The sequence below is a fragment of the Notothenia rossii genome (genome assembly GCF_949606895.1).
Source record: "Notothenia rossii genome assembly, chromosome: 7".
Classification (NCBI taxonomy): Eukaryota; Metazoa; Chordata; class Actinopteri; order Perciformes; family Nototheniidae; genus Notothenia; species Notothenia rossii.
In genome coordinates, this window is record NC_136905.1 from 39,429,166 (window position 1) to 39,454,221 (window position 25,056).

Consider the following 25,056-nt stretch of genomic DNA (forward strand, 5'->3'; position numbering starts at 1 on the left):
AATGAGACATATCCTGGTAAAATAAATGACAAAACATATAATCAATTTATCAAACATGATTAATACAGATGAAACGATCTAACTGCACATCCTTTATGCTAGGCAATATTGAAACGCTTCTAATGTTTTAATATGTGTACAAATGAGTTTCCGTTGGTTATGTGGGAAGTAAAGCTGAGATGAAACAGAAAGTCAGCAGATTCCCTCTCACATGGCAGAATCTAGAACCACAGCTGACAGTCATGTGTTGTAAAGAAGCATTATAATTGATATACAGATGTAGCCCTCCAGATAGGACTCACATGGGTATATATGTATATCATTTTTTAATAATCAATGATCCTAATGCACTACAGATGTGGTCTTCATAGAACGTGTTCGATAAAACAAATTTTAGATACAGAATAAAAACAAATGTTTAAAAGAGGAGAATTTTATTCATGTGTCAGAACACATCTGCGGTACAATCATGATGTATTTCATAAATCAATACTGTATGTACAAAGTGCAAAGCTGATAAGAAACTACAATATTTAAAAAGAGACAGCTTATAGAACGAAAATTCAGAGGACTAAAGAACATTGCGAGAAGTAATTAACCTAGCTTCAACATCCCTCTAAAATATGAAAAGTTTGAAAGTGATTTGTCTATATAAAGAGAAGGCTCCGCTCCACAGGCTGCCTGTGGAACGTCTCCAGAGCAGCGGCGTTACTCGTTCTCAAACTTGCTGTACGGGTGGTCCGAGTCGCTCATCAGACCTGCAGAGGAGGGGGAGACAGAAAGAAAACAGGAGTTCAGTCTGGGTCAGGGGGCTCTGCTCCTCTCTAGTGATGCTCAAATCTATTCCACACATCTCATACAGATATTGGAAAACCCACCAAAGCTATTCTAATGAGTTTAAACGTATACGGTACATGACTGAAATGGATCCTTCCTATATCTCTCCTGTCTTCCACTTGCAGATTGAAAACCAAACATTGCAGCTGTCAAAGTTAACGCATAATATTGCATTTAAACATTCTTTGAACGCCACTTTTGGTTTTTGCAGCACAACATATCCATCTTGAAAAGGGCAGGAGGGCAGCTAGTAGCGTTAGCTGTTAGCTTCAACCATGGACGTATGTTTAACAGTGCAGAACAGACATGCACACATTAGCATTGTGTGAAGGTCATTACTAATGTCAGGATGAAGAGAGCACATTTCATTTTGGTAAATGTAGCTCCACTTGGGAAAATCAATGAATAAAGTGGTTTGAAGGAGAATTTACACAGCAATATGAAAGATATTAGAGAGGGAATTAAGGCCCAAAACTAGGAAAAATATTGCAAAGAGGATTTCAAATTTAAAAAAGCTAGACATTTTGTTGGTATTAAAGAACAATCACACTACTAATCACAAGTACTGTCAAAACTCCATTAAATAAAACAATGAAATAATGCAAACAAAAAATAACCAAACCAACACAAAGACAAAATGAAAGCAGCAGAGACACTGGTATCTTGACTTTGAGTTATAACACATAAACCCAAGATGCCATGATGCTTTCCCCAGCCCCCCCATGTCTTTGTGTCCCTGGATGTCTTTGGATCAGTGCGGGTTCCTTTAACGTCCTCTGGGACAGTGTGTGTGGCACTTTCTTCAATAATGAATTCCTATTTTTTCCACCCAACATCCTTCAGTGGAAAATACACAAAAAGAAGAAGTGGTGATACAGCAGAAGTATATTTATTATGTATGTGCCTTTTATACTAAAATATAAATGTGCATTGTTATCTGCTTCTTTGAAAGGACAATATAAATATCTAAGTGTTGGGGACACATTTTCTTAGAGGTGAACAACAGATTCAAAGCAGTCTGAAACAGAAACACAACACATGTCAAGTCACAGATCAGTTTGTGTGTGTGTTTACTTTCACAGTGCCTATTGTAGGAGGTCATGATTATTAAAGTGCTAATCGTAACCCAAGAGTGCTAACAGAAAAACAGCTAAGCAGAAGCAGGGTTTCCCACACAGACTATACTTGGGCGGGCCGCCCAGGTATATTAACGGCCGCCCAAGTATATTTCACGACCCATTTAGGTTTTTGTTTTTTTCCGTCCGCGATCACGACGCCATCTGCGATCGATTAACTTGTGGACAATGATCCCTCGCTCTACGCCTCCTGTACCCAGTCCCGGACTGGCCATCGGGAGGACCGGGGGGTTTCCCGATGGCCTGGCCTGTTAAGTGGTCTGCCTCACACAGGGTGACTGGCTGTCTACATGATGTGGCCTGCCGACATGGCCACTCTCATACAGATCATAAATCAAAGCCTTTGATTGGTCTCTGTGTGTCATTCAAGCTCGGGATAACCTCAGCTCAGGCGAGGTAAAGGACTCTCTGAGTGTTTAGATAGTCCACTTTTCTCAGTGGGTCTTAAACGGTTTGGTCACCATTTATGTAAACACATATTTCTATTTGAGGGTGTCAGTGTTTTTTCATATTGAATATGGTATGTTATTGGTTATGGCCATGATTTTATGATTATTGAAATGTATACCGTTCTGTTTCATAGGTGTTCCCATAGATCTATTCTCTTTATTTGCCCCTCTCCAAAATCCAGGTTCTTTCCCGGCCAACAACCGGGCTGAGTATGCTAAACTAGAGGGAGAATCGCTGGCAAGAGGGCTACAACTACAACAAAATGAACATATTTGACCGTGATTTAATTGTAATACACGTTTCAAACTGATGCTGAAGTGACAACATACTGATACCGGTTACTAAAAAACCATGAATTAATGCTTTGACAAGTCTGCAGACAGACGGCAGGCGAAAAACCTTTTAAAATGCGTGTTTTCTGATTGGAGATTGGCTAAGCTAACGTTGTAAATGCTCCGACCGTCCACACTCACAACAACGGCCTACAGACATAAACAAACCAGCGACTGTATTCGCCATGACACAGACAGTCTGTGGTTTGTACTTGTTTAACTTTTGTCTAGTTTCTTAACAGATATGAGGAGCTGTGAGCTCTGAGTGCTAAGAGCTAATGGCTGATGTTGGTTTTGTGTTTCGCATTGAAGATGACGTCACGGCTCTGCCTACACTGCGTTACTATAGTTACTATCCCAGTTCCTAAACTGTAATGGAAACGCAGCATAAAGTGAGCCTGGCCTAACGAGGCCTAGCCATACCGTACTAAGCCGAGCGAGGCCCTGCAGTGGAAATGCGCCATTATTCACACCAACTGTCCTTGTCAAACAAATGTGGCTGTGAGGATTCAAGTAGTTACGTTTATTTTGACTAACATTGGTGGGAATGACCGTTTCTTAAATAATATCCACATTGTTATAGAAAAATATGACATTTTCATATTGTGATTTTAAAGAGGCTCTCTACCATAAGGCTTTTTTAATTAAAGTCCATGTCGTTGGAGATACGTCACTGTCCATTGATTCTTCCGGGTAACTCATGATGTCATGCGTTACCCGGAACCAAATGGACTAATCCATGGAGCCGTTACGTTACATCCGCGGAGCCGTTACGTTAAGCCCCCGCTGATTGGTCCAAATTGACCAATCCACGGACTTCCTCACACACACACTCAGTGCATGCAGCTCTGCTGATCTCTCCTCCTCCCTGGCTGCAGGCTGATAACAGACAGTTGGGATTGTGGCGAAATTCTCTCTGCAGACCCATTCTCACAGCGTTTATCAACCTTTTTCTTACTCAATATCAAGCCACACTTATTGTTTTTACTTCGGCTGTGACTTTGTGTGTGCTCAGGGTGAGTTTGGCAGTGTTTCGCTGTCGCTAAACAAGGAAACCACACCTCCACGGAGCTAAGCGCGATTCACAAAGTCCCGACCAATCAGAGCACACTGTGCTCACAGGGAGGGTGGGGGCTGTAGCTATTGGAGCTACAACGAGCCGTTAAAAGCAGAGAGTGAAATTCAGTGAATACACGTAGTTTACAGAGATGCTGTATGAGAAACCAAAGTGATTATGGAAAATTGCACAATATAAATCTATTTTAGTAGACCTCAACAATGGACTTATGATCAGTGGAAATGGCCAGGGACCTTTAAGTCTGTAAAATAACAGATAGTAGACCAGGACCACAACACTTGGTTCAGATTTGTTTTACATATATGTCTTTAGATAAGACATTTGACGAATTATGCAGACCCAGGTTGCAGTTTTGTGGAGAATTAGGAATAATTTAGACAACATATTTGATTTCCTTCAGAGATCGACACGCACAGACCTCATGTCTGTGTGGAGCCTGCACTCAGAGGGAAACAGCTCCAACATGTAACCCCTCAAAAGCTCACTGTCACTTTTCTAATCATGTGTTTGCAGTGAGCTTCAAAGTGTTGTTTATAGGTGTTGTTCTTCCTATTTCCCTGCAGGGATCCTTTGGACTGATATGACCTGAAAGCATGTTGCTGAGTAACCTGGTGGCCTCCGTGGAGGATGCTGAGCCTCCTGCACTGATCCTGAGAGCAGGACTCACACAGTGAAGAGTCTCAGAGAGGCCTCAGCTCCCTGTGTGTGTTTACAGCACAGAGCCCTGTGGTCTAATGAGAGCAGGAGGACCAGCATGCATCACTCTGTCAGGTTTTAAAGAAAAGTTTTAATCTGATGTTCAAATAACCTTTTTAGGATGTTTATTATTTCAAATAATGTTCCTATAAGGTTTAAGGTTAACTAAGACATAACGTTTTAACTGCAACATTCAAAGGATGTTTTGAGGATTTTATTGAGGCCTGAGATGACTGAACGTTTTTTTATAAAATGTTCCTTTCATGTGATATGTTAACAAAGATGGAACGTTTTGCCTGCAACATTCTAAGGGCGTGTTTTGGACGCTCTTGGGGTAACACATTAAAGATGTTCTTTATAAAACGTTCCCTCAATGTTACATGATAACAAATAAAGAAAATTCTCCAAGCAACATTCTGAACATGTTTTCAGGATGTTATTGAGGCCCGAGATGACAAAGTGTATTATAAAATGTTCCTTTAATGTGATAAGTCAACAAAGGTGGAACGTTTTGCCTCCATAATTCTAAGGATGTGTTTTGGACGTTGTTGGGGTAACACATTAAAAATGTTCTTTTATAGAACATTCCCTCAATTTTACATGATAACCAAAGAAGAACATTTTGAAAGCAACATTTGGATAATGTTTTCAGGAGGTTATTATTTTTTTATAAAATGTTCCTGTGATGCGAAATATTAACAGGGTCATGGTCAACGTCAGATGTATTTGTAGTGTCACCACATTTTCCTTTTTAGAAAAAAACAAGCACGTAATTCATGATGTTGCATGTTTGCGTAGGCATGTCTGAGTTCCCAGCTAGACATTGTTGGTTCTAAAAACATTTTGAGAATGTTACCATTCATTGTTCTAGGAATGGTTTCATCGAGAAGTTTTATTTTGGTTCCTAGAATGTACTTCTGAAAGGTAGGATAACGTTCTCTAAAAACATTCTTAAAATGTTTGGTGATAACATTGTTCGAACATTATACCCCAAGTGTTTTTGTTGTTTTTGCACATATCTCTATTGTCATATGGATCGAATAACACTTAGAAAACCAAAGACAGACATATAGAAGAATGGGCCGACTATCACTGCCCGTCCCTGAAACCCCTGTTAGTGTTTGTATGTGTTTCTTTCTACTGTGTGTGTCTCTCTCTCTCTCTGCCTGCTGGTCTGCTCTACATGGCTGGGAGCAATCTCCAATCAACCACACCTGCAACCTGCTTGTCAGCCACACTATGGAAACCTGCAGCCTGCACTCATTCCCTGCCGGATTGTTGTTACCAGCATATTATTTGACAACTTTGCCTGCTTTTGCCTCACACTGATTTTTGTGTCTCTCCCAGGAGGAATCCAAGGCCTTCCACACTCCCAAGACCAGCCAGGCCTCTCTACCCACCCTGGAACAACTGTTTCCCACTGCCGCCATAACCAACCTCCACTCCCAGCTCCCCTTTTCTAATAAACAAATGTTACTTTCACCAGCTGATTCCGTGTCATCCTTTTACATGTGTTAATAGTCGAATTCCAATAGTTAAGTAAACTATCATAATCATCCTAATGACCACAGTGGTCAGTCCACTTACCCAGGAATTTTGATTTGAACAATTACAGGAATATTATGTCTTTATGTTCAAATAATGTAAACATATTTTAGTAAATGGTTAGGCCTACCATAGAACATTTGCATAATTTCTTTAACATAAACCATGTTATCCTTCTCTAAAATAATAACATTCTGGCAACATAAAAAAATCTAACTTGCAGCTGAAAATGTTTTAAGAACAGTAGGGAATAATGTTCTAACAATGTTATCAAAAACATTTTAAGAATGTTTTTAGAGAATGTTATCCTACCTTTCAGAAGAACATTCTGGGAACCAAAATAAAAGCTTCTGGAGAAAACGTTTTAAGAACAGCAGGGCATAATGTTCTAACAACGTTATCAAAAACATTTTAAGAATGTTTTTAGAGAACGTTATCCTACCTTTCAGAAGAACATTCTGGGAACCAAACAAAAACTTCCCGCTGAAAACGTTTTAAGAATAGGAGGGCATAATGTTCTAACAATGTTTTCAAAAACATTTTAAGAAGGTTATCACCAAACATTTTAAGAATGTTTTTAGAGAGTGTTATCCTACCTTTCAGAAGAACATTCAGGGAACCAAACAAAAACTTCCCGCTGAAAACGTTTTAAGAATAGGAGGGCATAATGTTCTAACAATGTTTTCAAAAACATTTTAAGAAGGTTATCACCAAACATTTTAAGAATGTTTTTAGAGAGTGTTATCCTACCTTTCAGAAGAACATTCAGGGAACCAAACAAAAACTTCCCGCTGAAAACGTTTTAAGAATAGGAGGGCATAATGTTCTAACAATGTTATCACCAAACATTTTAAGAATGTTTTTAGAGAACGTTATCCTACCTTCCTAGAACAATGACTAACATTCTCAGAATGTTTTTAGAACCAAACATTTCTAGCTGGGTTATTACGCACCAATGTGATCGTTTCTATGCTATTGGATTCTTTATTTCAGAAACATTTGAGTATATGGTCAGAGTCCTGCAGGTCAATATGCTGTCAGAGCGGCCTAGTGGTGAAGAGTTTCATTATGTGTATTTACAATATCTATATTTAGTACATTTCTATCTCTTCTATGAATTGTCTTTTTGTTAGGTTTTTAATTGGTATGTGTTTTTGCCCATGTATATCACTTTGAATGGCCCTTGTGTCTAAAATGTGCTATATTAATAAACTAACCTTAACCTTCATTCGTCATATCGAGCCTGCTCCGCTTTCATTTTATTCTATTCAATTATAGTGAACTTAATTAACTTCATTTGTTCAACTTTGACCAGCTGTGCTGTAGTTGGTCACACATATGATATTAAATCATGGTATCTTAAGAAAAGAGTTATATTCGTCTGGTTATGAGTAAACTGCCCCAAAATATATAGGAGTTACGTAACAGCCATGCTTTAGTTTTGAGTTGTGAATTAATTGTATTGCTGAGCTATGTGAATCCGATTCATATAAAATTCACTACGTTTACATCTTTATATACAGTATGTCTGTATACATCTTAACCATTGACTGTATACTGTACTAGGGCTGAACGATTAATCGATTTTAAATCGAAATGGCGATTTTAAATGATACGATTATCAAATCGCAAAGCCTGCGATTTGCTTTTAAACCTTTTTTTTTATTTGTTCTTCTTGTGTGTCAGTCATCCATACCAATCAGAAGTGCTGTGCTCCACATGTACCAGCCATTGTTAACCAACCAGAAGTGGCCCATGATAGAAGGTGATAGACAGATTGATCCAATCACTTGCCACATTTTTTTGAAAGTGCCTGCCCTTTTCCAAATGGCTTCCAATGGAGCTTTCCTAGATGGTTTGGTGGATCAAACCATCTGCGTCAGGTTAGTAATGCTCCATCACATGTTTTACATCTATTACAGGGTGAATCTGAAACTGAAGATTGATTTTAAAGCAACCCAATGGAAGTTTCATGTAAGTTTAGTTCTTTCACTCGTAGCTCGGGCTGCGGGGGTGCTAGAGACGGGAGCACGTTGATGCGACCTTCCTAGCCGGATATATGGCCGCATTTTACAATAAACTTCCGATAAACAAATATCACAAATCGCAATATCTGTCAGAAAAATCGCAATTAGATTATTTCCCCAAATCGTGCAGCCCTATACTGTACAGGCTAAAGGAACGTGAGCTCTGCGCCGCTCATCTAGAAAATCGTTGTCGTCAAAAAGAAACAACAAAAAGGTTGTGTTGAGTTCAGGAAGTAACAGAGAGCAGCAGGGCCGTGTGAGGACATGAGAGTGAGCGGCAGGTAGACAAGGACCGCTCACGCACATAACCTTAAAGAGTCAAACCTGTAGGGCTAGTTCATCGAGTGTGGAGGTGTGTAGATCACTGTGGTGTGTTATAAAACTAAAGTGTTTGTGTATTTATCACAGGAACAACATTATTGCAAAATGCATATTGCGACAGTGATGAAACTGATGGAATACTTTTTTTTTGTTCCATGTAGGACTTTGAGCCATGCAGTAGTTGACTATAAAGGAATACTCTTTAACTCCATTTGGGCGTAGCGCCAGGTTAGCATGTTACCGACACAGACAGTACAGTGTAAGCTACAGGCTACGGTTCCCTTTGTCTGGTTCTTCAGGGATGTGTAGCATCCTGCTCACAGTCATTCATGGACTCTATTTGTCACCTCTGTATGATAAATGTGCTTACATTGATTTGAGCAGACAGGAGTGAGTGTAACCTCAGAGTGACCTGAGGACAGAAGCTATGTACTGCTGAATAATGCATCGCCGGCACAGAGTATGGACATTAAAGTCAATGACAATGTCCTGCAAAATATGAAAACACACATGTGAGACAAAGCTGAGCGTAACGGAACAGAGAGGCTCTGTTAGACCTACGGATCAACTCTGGCCCAGCAGGGTATACACACAGTGTGGAGTACTTAAAGAGGGTAATGGAGCACATATGGTAAAACAATATATACCCATATTCCTACGTACCATACTTCTTGCGGATCTGGTCGTGCCTCTCCTTTCTCTCAACAGTCCTGTAAAAAAGGAAAGGAAACATCAGTCATTATATTTGAAATATATTTTCCCTTCACACCTGGTCTTTGGTTTATTTTGTATTCTTTTCCCATTTTGCGTTCAAACTGAACATTGATTAAGATGAGCTAACATAATGTCATCAAACTTCTATAGCACAAAACAGCATGTATAAAGAAATGTGTAGAACAGAAGAATGTTTCTGGAGAAATGATTTACCACATTGTCTATCATGAGTAGTTACACCACTAAAAAAATACTTTTGGATCACTTCCTAGACAGTTAATTCAGCTGGCGAATTTATAATCGAACTTTGAGTGACAGCTAAAATCACAAACAGTTTCTACTACCATGCATCTGTGGTACAAGAGAGGTAAAAGGTAGAGCAGTATTTCACCAATCGGATGGTCGGTGGTTCAAATCCTACCCTCTGCAGTCACATGTCGCAGAGACATGGGGTGAGATACCTTACCCTGCATTTCTTCATGCCGTCACTGTATAAGAAGTCTCCTGTTTTATCGATTTGAGAAGATGACCGTCACACTGAGGCTGCAGCTTTTATTATTATTATTCCGCCGAAAAATTTAAGAGGATATGATAAACAAACCGCTAAAGAATTGGATTTGAAACAGGAATCAATAATGGAATGGATTTCGATAAAATCGTATCAATTCCTGTCCCCATATGAGGAAATAAAGGGATAGACATAATAATAACATAAAAATTGATTAAAAAATGTCAATCTGATATGTAAGGGATAATGTGCTGCGACGCGGTCATTATGGGGAAAAGAACACCGACAGGCTGATCAGGAGCCCGACACGAAGCGGAGGGATCTAGATCGGCATGAAGGTGTTAATTAAACACTAATTAATAGTTAATTAATAGTGGGAGTCATAACGTTACTTTGTTGATAATGTGCAGCGACTTGGTCATTATGGGGAAAAGAACACCTTCATGCCGATCTAGATCCCTCCGCTTCGCGTCGGGCTCCTGATCAGCCTGTAATGACCCCATCGCAGCACATTATCCCTTACATATTGACATACAGAGTCCCTCAGCTCTGCACAGTCCATGTGTTTACTGCATCCTTGATACTAAACGTTAATATGAGGCACCACAATATAATGCCACCCAATCGAGTATAGATAATCATGTTTGCATTTCTTTTGCAGAACGGCATTTAAAAACTATTTTGTTGTGGAGTGTTAAGTGATATTTTGAGTTATCTGGCAGCGAGCCGCAGAGAGCAACCCGCCTGCTGCCAGCCCTTTCTCAGCCTTTCTGAGGAGCAACAAAAGCCCGGGAGAGGTTCTGTGGTGCGGACCTCCAGGGCGTCACTTCATCTGTGCACAAAGAGCGTGTGTAAATCACTGAGGGTTTTATTGCCAGGTACTGATCTGTGAGCCCCGCCTGCCATCTGCCCCCCGCCCTGCTGCCGGCTTGTCTGTAACCACACTCTCTACATAAATATGGCTTCACTGGCATTCAACAAGTGGGAAATTGACAAGGCAAGCGTGGAATGCAATCTTTTCCAGCCCTCCTCTAAGGAAATGCTCAGCTAGGCCCAGATGGTTCTGCTGCATGGTCTTCAGGTGTATTCAATATGTTCTGACATTGCAGTCCAACTCCTTCTCTGTGTCCATTTAGCAAAGTTGGAGGCTATTAGTGAAGATCTATGTCAAATAAACATGCCATTTTTATTTCCATGGCACAAACTAAGAATGAAATGGTTAGTGTTCTTGATAATGTCCTTTCTATTACATTTGAAAAACTCTATTTATCACTAGTTTCCCCAGTATTGTTACTAGTTGATGAAGATTTAACAGATCTATGTGTCATCAATGATGGATTGGAGGGATGTAAGGGAGAACATTTTTTGGCTTGTATGAAGTTAGTCACTTCCTAAAGGTCGGATGGATTTGGTTTCAATGCGGACATATAAGCTAGAATAGATCTTTTTCACTGCAGCATTTTGACAAGTCATAGTAAGTAAAAGACGAGTGGAATAGGTAACAATGGCTTATTTTCATTGAGAATGGCAGTAAAATTGCAGTGAGTGTGTTATAGTGTAAGAACATCAAGCCCCGTATTCTGTGTTAAAATCAGTGTTGTCATTGAAGTTGGTGACTTTGGCGAGGGCGTGGAGATGTATACAACATCAAAACTATTTTACATATAGCATCCACCACAACCGACACATTGTTTCCTGTTGCTTCTGTCGGTTTCTCCAAACTGGGGGCATTCCGAACCCCGTGGAGCTAATACACTGACTATTGAAGAATCTCATACAACCTAAAACACAATCTCAGCCACCATATAACTCACTTGGTGGCCCATGTACTGCAACACAGTCCCTGCTGTGGAGTAGGGATATGATTCAGGAACCATTAACACATGTGTCAGCCCCTCTGTCTGCCCCTTTTAAGGCATTGATGGCCCAAAAACGAATCTTCAAAAAACGAAACTATCCCTTAGCGATTCCTGGATCAGTGCTGTGAGATGGCTCTCTGGAGGCCAGGCAGCAAAGTCTGCAGTCACTAGTGCTTTCCACGAAGTGCCCCATCTATTCTGAATCTCCTGTTCACAACATGGACCGCCTCTATGTAGGTCACTGCACTAACTCTGACTTCCAAGATTTGATCATGCTCACTGCAGGGAACCCTGTATTCTGTGGCACGTGAGAGAAAAGCTCAACGAGATTGTCCACACACACACGATGTTCCCAGCACTGCGAGAGAGGATGATGCTCCACGGTTACCGACTTTCTTTCTGCACGACTGCTCTGCATACCGACACTTCCTCGGAGGAGGATGGATGTGCTGGGAGCACAGGAACTACTCAGAAAGATGAGGCTGAAACATTTAGGAGGATCAGGAAGAGTTCCAGGTCCACTGACTGCTGGATTCAGTGAGAGACACACTGCCTCTATGACCGTGGGCAGGATGTCGCTCGCTCTATTTATGACCACATTACCAAAGAGCAGCTGCTCAGCCTTGACAATCCAATTGGTGTTTTGGGATGAGAGCGGAGGAATGCTAAGCTCCTCCTCTGGGACCACACACACACACACACACACACACACACACACACACACACACACACACACACACACACACACACACACACACACACACACACACACACACACACACACACACACACACACACACACACACACACACACACACACACACACACACACACACACACACACACACACACACACACACACACACACACACACACACACACACACTATTAGCTATTTGTCGCAGGAAATCCCATGTTTCATGCTGGGATGCTGTCGGGCAAAACACCCGAGATGTGGAGAAAACAATAGGGTTACATCTTGTTTTTTGGACTGTACTATTATATGATATGACAATAAACTTAGTTTGATTGTAATTGTGTTATATTTGCACTGTATGAATGTGTATTAGCCTGATTTGCTAGTTTTACCTAGTTTACAAGGATCCTATAATTTGACTTTTTATTTGAAAATGAACAAAACAATTATTTTTCAAAGGTTTCTACTTTCTCCAAAATTGTATTTTGTGATTGATCTAGACTAGAGCGTGCCTATTGTTTTTCAAACCTCTAGATATTGTTTTACAATCAAATATATTAAGATCATTTTAAAGCCTTAAAACCTCTGTAGCAAACTAATGAAAAGACATCTTAGTTCTCAGTCAGGGCTGTGTTTCTAAAGTGTTTGTAATCATATCATCATCATAATGGTGTTTTCAAAATCAGAATGAATCACTAATTAATGCAGGTATTAAGCTTTTGTTTTTCACAGATGAACATTTTTGAATAATGTATTGAATAAAAGTATTACTACTTTTTACATAGTTGCTTATATATACTATATCATAGATATATAGTTCTGAAAGATAACCTGCTATTTTATTTCTCCCAGCCCACTTGAGCCAGAGGGGAGAGACATGATATTAGCACAACAACCTCTCCTTTTAACAAAACTTGTTTCGTTAAGAATGATTAAATACAGACACACAGACTGCCATGTGAAGCTGTTATTTAAATATACACAGTTATCATGTCTTTCAAGCGGTTTGTACCTAAGCCCTAGCCTGCAGTGAAGTTCTTACCGTTCCTCAGCGCGCTGTTTGATCTCCTCCCTCCTCGCGATAACTCTCTCATCATCTCTGTCAGGCCTGCAGACAGAAGAGTCAGGATCACAGAACCACAGAGCACAATAACACACTCATCCACATCTGACAAATGACATACGTCTACAAACCATTTGCTGGAAGGATATTTATTTTCACAAAGCTCAACATAGAAGACTAAGTGATCCAAATTCTCCGGAGCACGGTTTATAAAGAAGAAATTGTTCAAAAGTAAAGAGAGAGCTTTTACTACAGAAACAATGTGCCACCTTTGAGAATGGAATGACTTAGTGTAATGGTTGCTCAGGAATCAGAAGCTGAGAATAACACATTGATGGAACTACAGACTCTTCTTGTGTCCATAGCCGTGGGAACATGTTTCAAATGGGGGGTGCTGTGGGGATCACATGCTCTAGGGGGGTCAGGGGGGAAGATTTTTTTTCAACATTATAAAGTAAAATGCTTCAATCTGGTGCACTTTGAGCTGAATTGCCAGAGACTAGATCTAAGGGGTACAACTCTAAACACCCATATCGAAAATATCGGTTTACATTTTAATAATCAAATAAGTGTGTGGACATAACCAATAACCTAACATAGCCAATAACAAGTAAATGTAACTTATTTTATTTTTGTTGTTCATTTATTTCTTATTTTGCCAGTTAACATTTATTTATTTATGCATATTCTTTAATCTCTCCAGATTTAAACAATATTTCTGGTTTACTGTCCTATAGTCTGCACTGGAATGATTTCAAACCTGTTTTTATTTATCCCAATAATTATAAAGGTTGCCTTGGAAATATTTGTTTACATAAATTGTTAACAAACCGTTTGAGACCCTCTGAGATAACTTAGACTAAAGTGAACTATCTAAACCCTCAGTCCTTTACCTCACTGAGCCTCTCAGTCTGTCTGGCTATCAGTCCTGTCCAGACAGCTGATATCTGTCCTGTGTGTGAGCTGCGGGCGCCTGATAAGCCAACATCCCCCACTTTCATCGTACAGGGCAAATGAAAACTGTAACCGGGGTGAAAAGGGTGTTATCTTTACTTAATTATTAATGTTGTTACATCAGGGCTGAAAATTCGTTTTTTTGTATTATATTTCCATTTAATCTTGTGGACTTGCAGATTCCCTGTCGTCCATCAGGGGGTGCTGCAGCACCCTCAGCACCCCTACTTCCCACGGCCCTGCTTGTGTCACATGATAGACATGAGAGTGACTCCTACACCCTCCGGACTGTCAGGGTGATTGACAGACATGACACTTCCTTCCCCTGCAGCACTATGACAGCAGCACACACAGTTGTCTTGTAAAGGAAGCTGAAATGATGAAGCTAAAAGAGCAACAGAGGAGAGGGAATGTAGTGCATGAGTGCTCAACTCCAAAACTTCACTACACTCAACAGCTGTTCACCACAGAGCCATTACAAGCTCCTTTAGTTTGAGGAGAGGTCCTTTCCCTGAGGAACACAAGTGGGATTCACAGACATTACTGACACCTTTATGAACATTTGAATCGTTGTATAAGGATTCCTTTAGACCAATTCATCCAATTATTTGGATTGAATGAATCCATTACAATAGCACTGTAATACATTTGGGCTTGGAAATATATGTATATTATGTTGAAACTGTAATATCGGCTTATATCCGACAACAATGGTCATATTGTAAGTGCCTCTCCTGGATTTAAAGGCAGGACTACAGTAAAGTGATCTCATTTTCTAATTTGACCACTGTTCAAGCTGTTATTGTATATTGTGCCTGTAGAGAAGAGTGGGAAAGGAATGTGTCCTGAACCTAGAAATGAGTTAGCATTTTAGCCCTTAACCTTTATTATTTTTGGTTAGAAGCCTGAAATACGGTCTGTGGTTAAGACAAGCTTTATTAGTTTATAGTCTAATGTTAGCTGTTTGCATCTGGTGTTTGCATTCACACTTTAACTATCATTAAAGTAGTGTAAATATGTGGACATTATCGTACTGAACAAATATGTGTAAGTATCATCGTGTGACAGATCTTATTTCCTTCTATATATCCAGTGGAAAGTCCCGTAGACTTTTGTTGAGGGGGCGTTGCTATAGTGACTTCAGGGTCGGCCCACAAAAACATCTTCACTGCACCACTCTATTGTGCCTTTACCCACTTAGTAATTACATCCACATTACCAATGAATGTTCATCAAATTTCTCATTGTTTAAATATTTAACCCTACAGTATCGTCACAGCATTGATATTGAGTTATTTGGTCAGAAATATATTGCGAGGTATGATATTCTTCATATCGCCCAGCACTGCAGATAATCCTATCTTTATGAAGCACATTGTGTTGAGTTTCTCCTCCTGACACTGTGTCCTCGAGTCATCAGGTTGTAGCGTGGCATTGGACTACATTATTACCTCTGAGCCTGGAGCTGTATGTGTTCCAGGTGCATTCAATGCCCCTGACTTGTCATGGACTTTACCTTGAGCGTCTTTTCTTGCGGCAGCAGCAGCAGCAGCAGCATACCCCAATGCTGAGGAGGATGACTCCACCAATGACAGCCAGGGTAATGATCAGGGCTTCAAAGTTAACTGAATCACACAAAAAGACAAAGTGATATTGGTTATTCTCTACAAAAAAAGGATTAGGGCAATATATTCTCATTTGGATGACATTATAAACTCTAATTATGTGGCAATGGTGCCACCTGCTGACTGCTGGCCAACACTACACTCCATTGTGGGGATCACTTCACTTTCATTTCCAGTGAAAACATAACCAAGACATCAAAGACATTTGAATCAGATGGGACTTTGTGTCATGGCCTGAAACAGCAGCAGCACAACTGTTTATCAGTTTTAGTTGGTTACATATGAAGTCAGTGATTTAACAAGTGAGACAGATGAAGATTATGTAGGCATTATGGTAAGCTTTTCTTGTAAAATCTGCAGAAATATTTTTGTTCCAAACAACCTGAAGGTTTTTTTTTGCTAACTTGGCAACAGGAAGTTGAACATTAAAAAAAACGAGAGGTTGTAAATTGGCCGATTGTATGTACCATGAATATGTATTTCTGCATGGTGCGCTAGCTAGGCAGCTAGTGGATGGGTAGTCAGATTGTCAACCTTCCATTTAGTTTTTCCACCTCGGCCTTCATCAACTTTCCATAGTTAGCTTTCAAGACATTACGTTGAATTAGTATCCTCATACATCTGCTTTCCTCTAGTGTTGTGAAAAAACATTCTCATGGACAAATGCCCTAAACCTTTGAGCATACTTTTAACATAACTGTTATTAATCATTTCAACTAATTGGAAATGTTTTATTAAGTAATCCCTGATCTGTACTGGGGATATGTCACACAAATTGTGATTTGTGTAAAAAGTAGTGAAATTCTTATGATAAGCAGCAGATAATAGTTTCAGACCTTTGGAAGAAGAAACCAAGTGATTTCAGAAATACAGCTTTCCACTGTGATAGTAGGTCCAGCCAGTGTTTGAGTAATGATGAAGTCATATTCTATACAACGTTCAAAGTCCACTTGTTGGTGTTGAAAATCGGTATATTTGAAATATGACTCTACAGGACTGTCTCAGAAAATTAGAATATTGTGATAAAGTTCTTTATTTTCTGTAATGCAATTAAAAAAAACAAAAATGTCATACATTCTGGATTCATTACAAATCAACTGAAATATTGCAAGCCTTTTATTATTTTAATATTGCTGATTATGGCATACAGCTTAAGAAAACTCAAAAATCCTTTCTCAAAAAATTAGAATAGTTCCTCAGACCAAGTAAAAAAAAAAGATTTATAACAGCAAAACACAATCAAACATTTGAAAATGTCCATTAATGCACTCAGTACTTGGTTGGGAATCCTTTTGCACGGATTACTGCATCAATGCGGCGTGGCATGGAGGCAATCAGCCTGTGGCATTGCTGAGGTGTTATGGATGCCCAGGATGCTTCAATAGCGGCCTTTAGCTCATTAGCATTGTTGGGTCTGGTGTCTTTCAGCTTCTTCTTCACAATACCCCACATATTCTCTATGGGGTTCAGGTCAGGGGAATTTGCAGGCCAATCGAGGACAGTAATGCCATGGTCAGTACACCAGTTACTGGTGGTTTTGGCACTGTGGGCAGGTGCCAGATCATGATGGAAAATGAATTCCTCATCTCCATAGAGCTTTTCAGCAGACGGAAGCATGTGGTGCTCTAAAATCTCTTGGTACACAGCTGCATTTACTCTGGGCTTGATGAAACACAGTGGACCAACACCAGCAGCTGACATGGCTCCCCAAACCATCGCTGACTGTGGGAACTTCACACTGGATTTCAAGCAACTTGGATTTTGCTCCTCTCCAGCCTTTTTCCAGACTCTGGCGCCTTGACTTCCAAATGAAATACAAAACTTGCTTTCGTCTGAAAAGAGGAATTTGGACCACTGTGCAACTGTCCAGTGCTTCTTTTCCTTAGCCCAAGTCAGACGCCTCTTCCGTTGTCTTGAGTTCAGAAGTGGCTTGACCATGGGAATACGGCTATTGTAGCCCATTTCCCGGACACGTCTGTGAACAGTGACTTTTGATACCTGGACTCCAGCTTCAGTCCACTGTCTTTGAAGCTCCCCCAAATTCTGGAAGCGACTCTTCTTCACAATGCTGTTAAGGCTGCGGTCATCTCTCTTGGTTGTGCAGCGTTTCCTGCCACATTTCCCCCTTCCAACAGACTTTTTGTGGATGTGCTTTGAAACTGCACTCTGTGAACAGCTTGCTCTTTGAGAAATTTCTTTTTGTGTCTTACCCTCCTGATGGAGGGTGTCAATGACGGTTCTCTGGACAGCAGTCAGATCAGCAGTCTTCCCCATACTTGTGATTTAGTTTACTGAACCAAGCTGAGTGTTTTTCAAGGCTCAGGAAACCCTTGCAGGTGTTTCGAGTTAATCAGACGATTCAAGTGATTCGTTGAACACCCTACTAGTATACTTTTTCATGATATTCTAATATTTAGAGATAGGATATTTGAGTTTTCTTAAGCTGTATGCCATAATCAGCAATATTCAAATAATAAAAGGCTTGCAATATTTCAGTTGATTTGTAATGAATCCAGAATGTATGACATTTTTGTTTTTTTAAATTGCATTTCAGAAAATAAAGAACTTTATCACAATATTCTAATTTTCTGAGACAGTCCTGTATATGAATGAAATGTGGATTTCTAGACTGTAAATTGGTCAGACATGTTATACTTAGAATAAAACCATGGCAGTTAAATTGAGCATATTTTCATACAAACATACACTCATGTCTCATGGGAACCCTTGTGCCTCTTATCAGCCACATGCTTTTATTGAAAGTTATTTTCCCTACATGTGCACATTATTTGTGTCATTGTTTAATGTTTGGAGTTGGGCCAGTCTGTCTCTAATGATATGTGTCTTTGTTAGCTACATTTTGAAACTTTAATTAAAAACAGAGTTTGGGGATATGTATATTTAGGTGTTTCAAAATGACTGCACCTTAATTTACAACCATAAAAACTAGAGATTTTTATTTTATTTTTAATAATATATTTTTTTATTATTTGATGTTACACAACAAAAATGACCATGTTCACGTCTTAAAGTCATCCTGAGGCCTTTGTTTTGCACAAGTACACAACATCATGTATGTGTTGCTTCTTTGGGGCTTGTTTTCAGACCTGGTTGCTTATTTCTCTCAAATCTATCAAAGCAACAGAGTGGGCAGTGGGCAGTGTCTAATAGTAGCAGTAAGCTAATGAGAGGCTACGTTCAGCTGGTGACTCGGGAGTGGGACAGAGAATATGTCAGGAGTTTGGAAGTATTATAAAATTGAAAGCGAAGGCAGTGTAACAGCCAGATGTAATGTTTGCAAGGCGGAGGTTCCGCTTGGTGGAAAGAAAAGAGCTACGTTCAACACGACCAATCTAATACGCCACCTGAGAAATAAACACCAACAACAACACGACGAGTCCACAGCGGCCTCTCAGGTAACGGCACTGAAACAACCGACACTTTCAGGGACTTTTAAAAGGAAAGAGAAACTGCCCCAGAACAGTGAAAAGGCCAAAAAAATAACAGCCAAGATAGCTGAATTCATCGCGTTGGATGACCAGCCGTTATCTGTTACCTTTTTTTCCTGTTAATGCATTCCATAAAGATCGGATCGGGAAAAATCGGTATCGGCAGATTGTCAAAATCAAATGATCGGAAGCAAAAAAAGGTGATCGGGACATCCCTAATAAAAACCCACTCGTCTGAATACTGTCCAAAACTGCCTGGCTCATCAGAAATGAGGGGAACTACCATTCCATCACTCTTTTGTTATTTTGCATTTCTGTACCTCGTCAGCATGTTTGTTGTGTACAGAGGCAATGGTACACTTCTATAAAGATTTAACAAAAAATCACTGGCGCAAAATAAAGTAAGAAGTAACATCCTCACACAACCAGTTTCTCTAAAGAGTGTTTCCCTCGGTCTGAACACTTGCATGCTTGTGTTTAATAACCATCCTGTAGCTATTTGCCTACTGGAATTTGACTAACCAGTATTTAATCGCGCTAGATCATTTCAGGACATCAACATGAAGGAATGTGACAATACTTTCGTTCTTTCTTTTATACTGTGTACTGAGCACTAAAGCATTACATCAACTTCCTCATACTGTAACAGGCCATGTTAACATGACACTGAAACTCTAAACTGAAACATCAGTTAAATACAGTGGTGTAAATTACATTTACTCAAGTACAATTTTGAGGCATTTGTACTTTGCTTGAGTGTTTCCATGTTATGCTACTCTGAACTGTAGTGGGGTAGAAGTACAGAGGTAAATGGTGTACTTTTACTTTACAGATCTGGATGAATGATGTGAAATATAATCAAGTGTTGAATCAGACTTTAGTTCCACCTGGAGTAAATTCACAAGCTACCCTGCAGTATACAAAGTCATTCAAACTAGCCGCACCTATTTTTTGATGATAACTACTTTTACTTGAGTATCATTTGTAATGCAGAACTTTTAATAGAGTATTCCTACACTCTGGTACTTCTACTTTTACTCAAGTACAAGATAAGAATACTTCTCCCACCTCTGCTTAAATATTTTGTCCAACAGTTTCCTTTTCCGTCAAAATCCAATAAACCTTTTCCATGTTAACTTTACAGAGATAAACACTCCTCTACAACACCAGTGGGATCACCGGAGGGACAAAGAGAAAGCAGACATTGGCCCCATCTATTTCCTTAGTAATAAGACTGGTGGACTCACACCAACACACCCCCCAGCGGGCCTGGGACAGCTGGCACACTGAGGCGGGGGGCAGCAGCCAGCTCACTGGGTACTCTGTGCAGTTGTTGGTGGTGAAGCACCACAGGCACTGAAAACAGAAAACACAGATCAACCACCTGCAAAGGATTTAATAAAGGTCTGAACCCACTCAATTTGAAGTTGAAATCTAGATTCAATGGACAATGAATTAACTGGGGTAGCACAATACATCTAAATGTTATCAGTAGCATTATAGAGACGAGGTCAATGTTCAAATCGCAGGAAGCACCATCTTTTCTTTCAGGCTAAATATGTGTTCAAATCATTTGAAATGAAGTATTGTGGAGCTGCGGGGATATCCCGGCCTACAGATCGTATTCTACACGTTAAACAAACATATTTGTCTGGTACAGATCCTCAAAGAACATCACATTATGATCATTTGGTATATTTTTTCATAATATTCTTTCATCTTTCCCTATATATCAAGAAGAATCATATCGCAATTGCAAGATCAGACAAAAATAATCACATGCTTTTCAAAATCATGCAGCCTTAAAATTAACCTGCAACTACTTTGAAGGTTGATGAATTTTTCAGGTCAGTTATTCAAATAAAAAATCAAACATGCTGTGGTTCTAGCTACTTATAATTGATTAGATGTTTTTCAGTTTTTTTACGGGAGGTTAAACTAAATATCGGACAAAAAGACCAATTTGTAGATGGCAACCTTGGCTTTATGGACTTTTTACCGGCATTCTTAAACAAAATATTATTGAGAAAATTATCAAGAGATTCATTCAAATTGAAATGAAGCTTTAGACACTACCCTTCTCAAATAATAAAGGCTCCAATCAAAAACCTGAGTTACCTAGACTAAATGTGAAAGTAACTCAAATAAGCAGATTTACTTTAACTTCAAAAAGTCACAGATTTGAGAGACCCTCCTCAGTGAATTCTGATGAGGGATTGGTGGCAACAGAGCTACAAGTTGACATTTTGTCAAAGTACTTACAGTAGTTGCCCCTTGGGGTCACTGCTTTACTGAATACTCGAGAACAATGGAGGGTCTTTATTGGTGTGGAAGCTTAAAGGTAGGGTAGGTAAGTTTGAGAAACCGGCTGAAGATACACTTTTTGTTATATTCCATGGAATGCTCTTAACATCCCGATAGCAATGAATATCTTAAGTTCTTTGACAAAAAATCCATAAAAAATGTCATCTCTGGAAGCCGTAGCACTGTAAAAAGCAAGACCAATCATCTAAGCCGGCCCGGCTAAAATAACTGGATGGCCTGCCTGCCTGTCAGCCTTCCATCTGTGCACAAACTTATCTTGTGCCCTCATTGGTCATGTGTGCGTTTGTGTGTGTTGGAGGAGGGGCTCTGTAAGGAAGTCTGAAGGAAGGGGCAGATTTTTTTCAGCTGCGTAGTTCCAAATTATAGCGCACTCGAGCTGATTTCTCCATTCTTACCTACCCTACCTTTAATTAGGCCGCTTGATGAGGCGTCAAACAATGGAGCATACATTATGATTTTTACTGTGTGACACGTAAGGGCAAAGGTTTTGTTTGTATAAACCGCTCCCCCATGACTGCTGGCAGCCTTACCTTGGCATGAGGAACACAGTTGTCACAGATCTTGTGGGCAGAGCACACTGAAACCCAGACAAACAAACCAGCTTACATAACGATCAGCAGTATTTCATATTTTCACTTCTCCTGCATTACTTGCACATTAGCAGACCTGGGAGGTAACCAAGTACATTTACTCAAGTACTGTACTTAAGTAGAATGTTGATATGTACTTGAGTATTTCCATTTGTTACTTTGTACCTCTAATCCACTACAATTCAGATGTAAATGGTTACTTTTACTCCACTACATGCATTTAATACCTTTAATTAGTTTACAGATCTGGATGAATGATTTGAAATGTGTTTCAATGTGTGTTAAATCAGACTTTAGTTCCACCTGGAGTAAATTCACAAGCTACCCTGCATTATACAAAGTCATTCAAACTAGCTGCACCTGTTCTTTCTTGCACTCTTTTTTATTGTTTTTTCTATTTGTTTTATGGCTTGTAAATATCTATGTCATGTCAGTAAATGTGTTGGAGAAGCCTGGGACTTAACATCTTCCCCACAATGTTGCTACTGTGAATATGACAGTAAAGCCTCTGGATCTTGAATGTCTTCCTGACAGCAACAGCCACATGCAGAAGTGACGTATTAAAAAACAAAAAAACTTCAGCATTATTTGACTATTTAAGTACAACGTACTAACTTATTTATAAAAAGGCATAAACATATCCTATTAGTAGCCAGAATGTTGTCTTTGTAAACTGTAAAACAAGACTTTTCTATTCTAAAAAACGACTGTAACTTACGGGTTGGTGGAAATGGAGTTATTTGGCATTCCCCCTGGCTAACAAAGCTAACACTCAGCAGGAAGGCACCAAAAAACACCCAAGTGGCCAGTGTTCGTCTCTCGGTGGTAAAATAATACATCGTTAAAACCGTAGCACAGCTGTGAGATTTAACTGTTCCTAAAAATACAGAGTGTGTGCTCCTCTACAGAAGACGCTGGGCTCTCTCGCCCTCGGCGGTGCTCGGTAAACACGGTTGTTTCTGTTTTGCCTAGAATCTACTTCTGTCACTTCCTACTTAGCTCGGGGTTAGCTCGTTTGCATAGTCTTCACAGCCCAGCCGGGAGGAGTTTACGTCGCGAAGTCACGCCCATCTACTTCCGGTCCATGGGACCTTATTTCGGAAAAATTATAGAGGCTGCGGTCGGATAATCCAAAAATCAGCTCCTAAATTCTAACCCTATCGTCTATTCCTTGACCTCTGAGTGAAACGTCACGGGGTTAAGGGATAGTGGATAGGATAATTCAAAAGTATTTAGGAGAAGAGACTGTGGTACTTTAGAGAATCCGACTGCACTTTCACTTTCCGACGTGTTTATAATGCACCAGCTGACATCATTTTGTGCGTCTGCTGCTGTGGGGAAACTATGGAAACTACAGTTTTCTATAGCGGACTACAACATGGATGTTTAATAAGAACGAGGAACTACTGTAAACTCATCTAGAGACTCTGCACCGTGCTCTGATGCTGTTGTTTTATGCTTTATGAACGTGGACAACAGAGACCAAAGTTGGAATTGAAATACAAAATGAAAGTGAAAGTTATGCTCGTCACCCTCTCCCTCCGGTCCACATTAATACAAATGATCCCAATACGTATGATTGTATGAACTATGAAAATATCTTAAAATCAATACAAATGTATTTATTATAAACGTTAGTCCTTAACATCACTGTGTACATCACCATTCAAACATCTTTTAAAAGTTGAACAAACCCCACACAGCTCAGTGAAATGTTGACTTTATTTGTTCATTTCAGTACAACTAACGTTCATATTTCTCTTTTTGATTATAATACTGATGAACGTTCAAAACAAAGCACTTTGGCAACTTAGCACATACGTTTTAAAATGCTTAATAAGCACCGTAACTTTCATGATATAATTTCTCCGTCATAATCGTTTGTTTCCGTGAACGGCCGACTGTTGTGTGGCGGCAAATGCTGCGGCTGCAAGGCATTGTGGGGCAGCATTTTCTCCTCTCCTTTCGGTAAGGGAGGTCCAGTGGTTCCTAAGTTAAAGGAGGTTATAAAGGAAGTTTGAAACCTCCTTTCCTATCATGTAGAGAATTCGAACGGCACTTATCATGGCTGCCACTGAGGGACTTCCGGGTCATTTCACTCGGTTAGGAAGGTTCCTAAGCTAAATGGACTATTCGACTTCAGCCAGAGGCCCTAGGCTTGTTTGAGACAAGCGAGACCTGCACAGTTGCGATCAACGTCTTGCTAGTGCGTTGCATAATGGTTAGCCTGATAAGCACTGAGCCTGTTTTTCAGGTCTCAGGCTCGAAAATGACATTCCCAGAACAAATGACCATATCTTCCCTTCTAAAAGGGTTACTGTTACGCCCAGACCTAGGGGAACCTAGGCGCAGCATAAAATGCACTCTCCCCACTTTTCCCACTCCCAAGAACACGGACGCCAAAACAGAGAAAGCGTTTGGTACATTTATTTACCCAAAATTATTACATACCGGAGTAGCAAAACCACAAAACAAAGAAAGCTTTTAACACAAAATCTTACCTATCAAATGAGAAAAATAAACATACAAAAATCTTACCTACTCTAATGCAAAAAACAGGAGAACACGAATTATCCAGAAGGACAAAAAGAAAGGGTTTTGCACTCCGTGTCTAACAAAGACAGGTTTAGTAGCTTTTCTACACAGTCTCACAACACGGGAGAAAGGACCGGCATACGGTATAAATAAGCAATCAGTGTAACAGGACAGACATCGCAGCGCATATGTGTGTTGGGAGTAGGAGAAGTGTAGTCGGAGAGAGGCAGAGGAACTGCACGGCTGCAGTTAAATATCCTCTCTTCTTCAGGTGGTCCAATCAGCAGGTTGAAGGTAGCTAATCAGCTTAACGGG

The 25,056-nt window shown here is 39.9% G+C and overlaps 1 protein-coding gene across 1 annotated transcript; it reads right to left on the reverse strand.

The window, feature by feature from the left end:
• Positions 1-417: 417 nt before the first annotated feature.
• On the reverse strand, positions 418-23,242 carry LOC307013280 (pituitary tumor-transforming gene 1 protein-interacting protein). The gene is made up of 7 exons (XM_079640608.1): positions 22,925-23,242; positions 22,147-22,193; positions 20,539-20,647; positions 15,734-15,842; positions 13,243-13,308; positions 9,086-9,132; positions 418-758 (listed from the first exon to the last, which is right to left on the reverse strand). Exons 1-7 carry the CDS (start codon positions 23,043-23,045, stop codon positions 709-711), a joined length of 549 nt encoding a protein of 182 aa, XP_079496734.1. The 5' UTR covers positions 23,046-23,242; the 3' UTR covers positions 418-708.
• Between the last annotated feature and the right edge of the window lie 1,814 nt (positions 23,243-25,056).

What these genes read in the sequence shown, in the direction of transcription:
- LOC307013280 (XM_079640608.1), bottom strand. Translation starts at nt 23,045, where the DNA reads ATGTATTATTTTACCACCGAGAGACGAACACTGGCCACTTGGGTGTTT. An exon ending in AACTCCATTTCCACCAACCC is followed by an intron (nt 22,194 to 22,924) that starts GTAAGTTACAGT and finishes TCTGGGTTTCAG; the next exon opens with TGTGCTCTGCCCACAAGATC. An exon ending in CGCAAGAAAAGACGCTCAAG is followed by an intron (nt 13,309 to 15,733) that starts GTAAAGTCCATG and finishes TTCTGTCTGCAG; the next exon opens with GCCTGACAGAGATGATGAGA.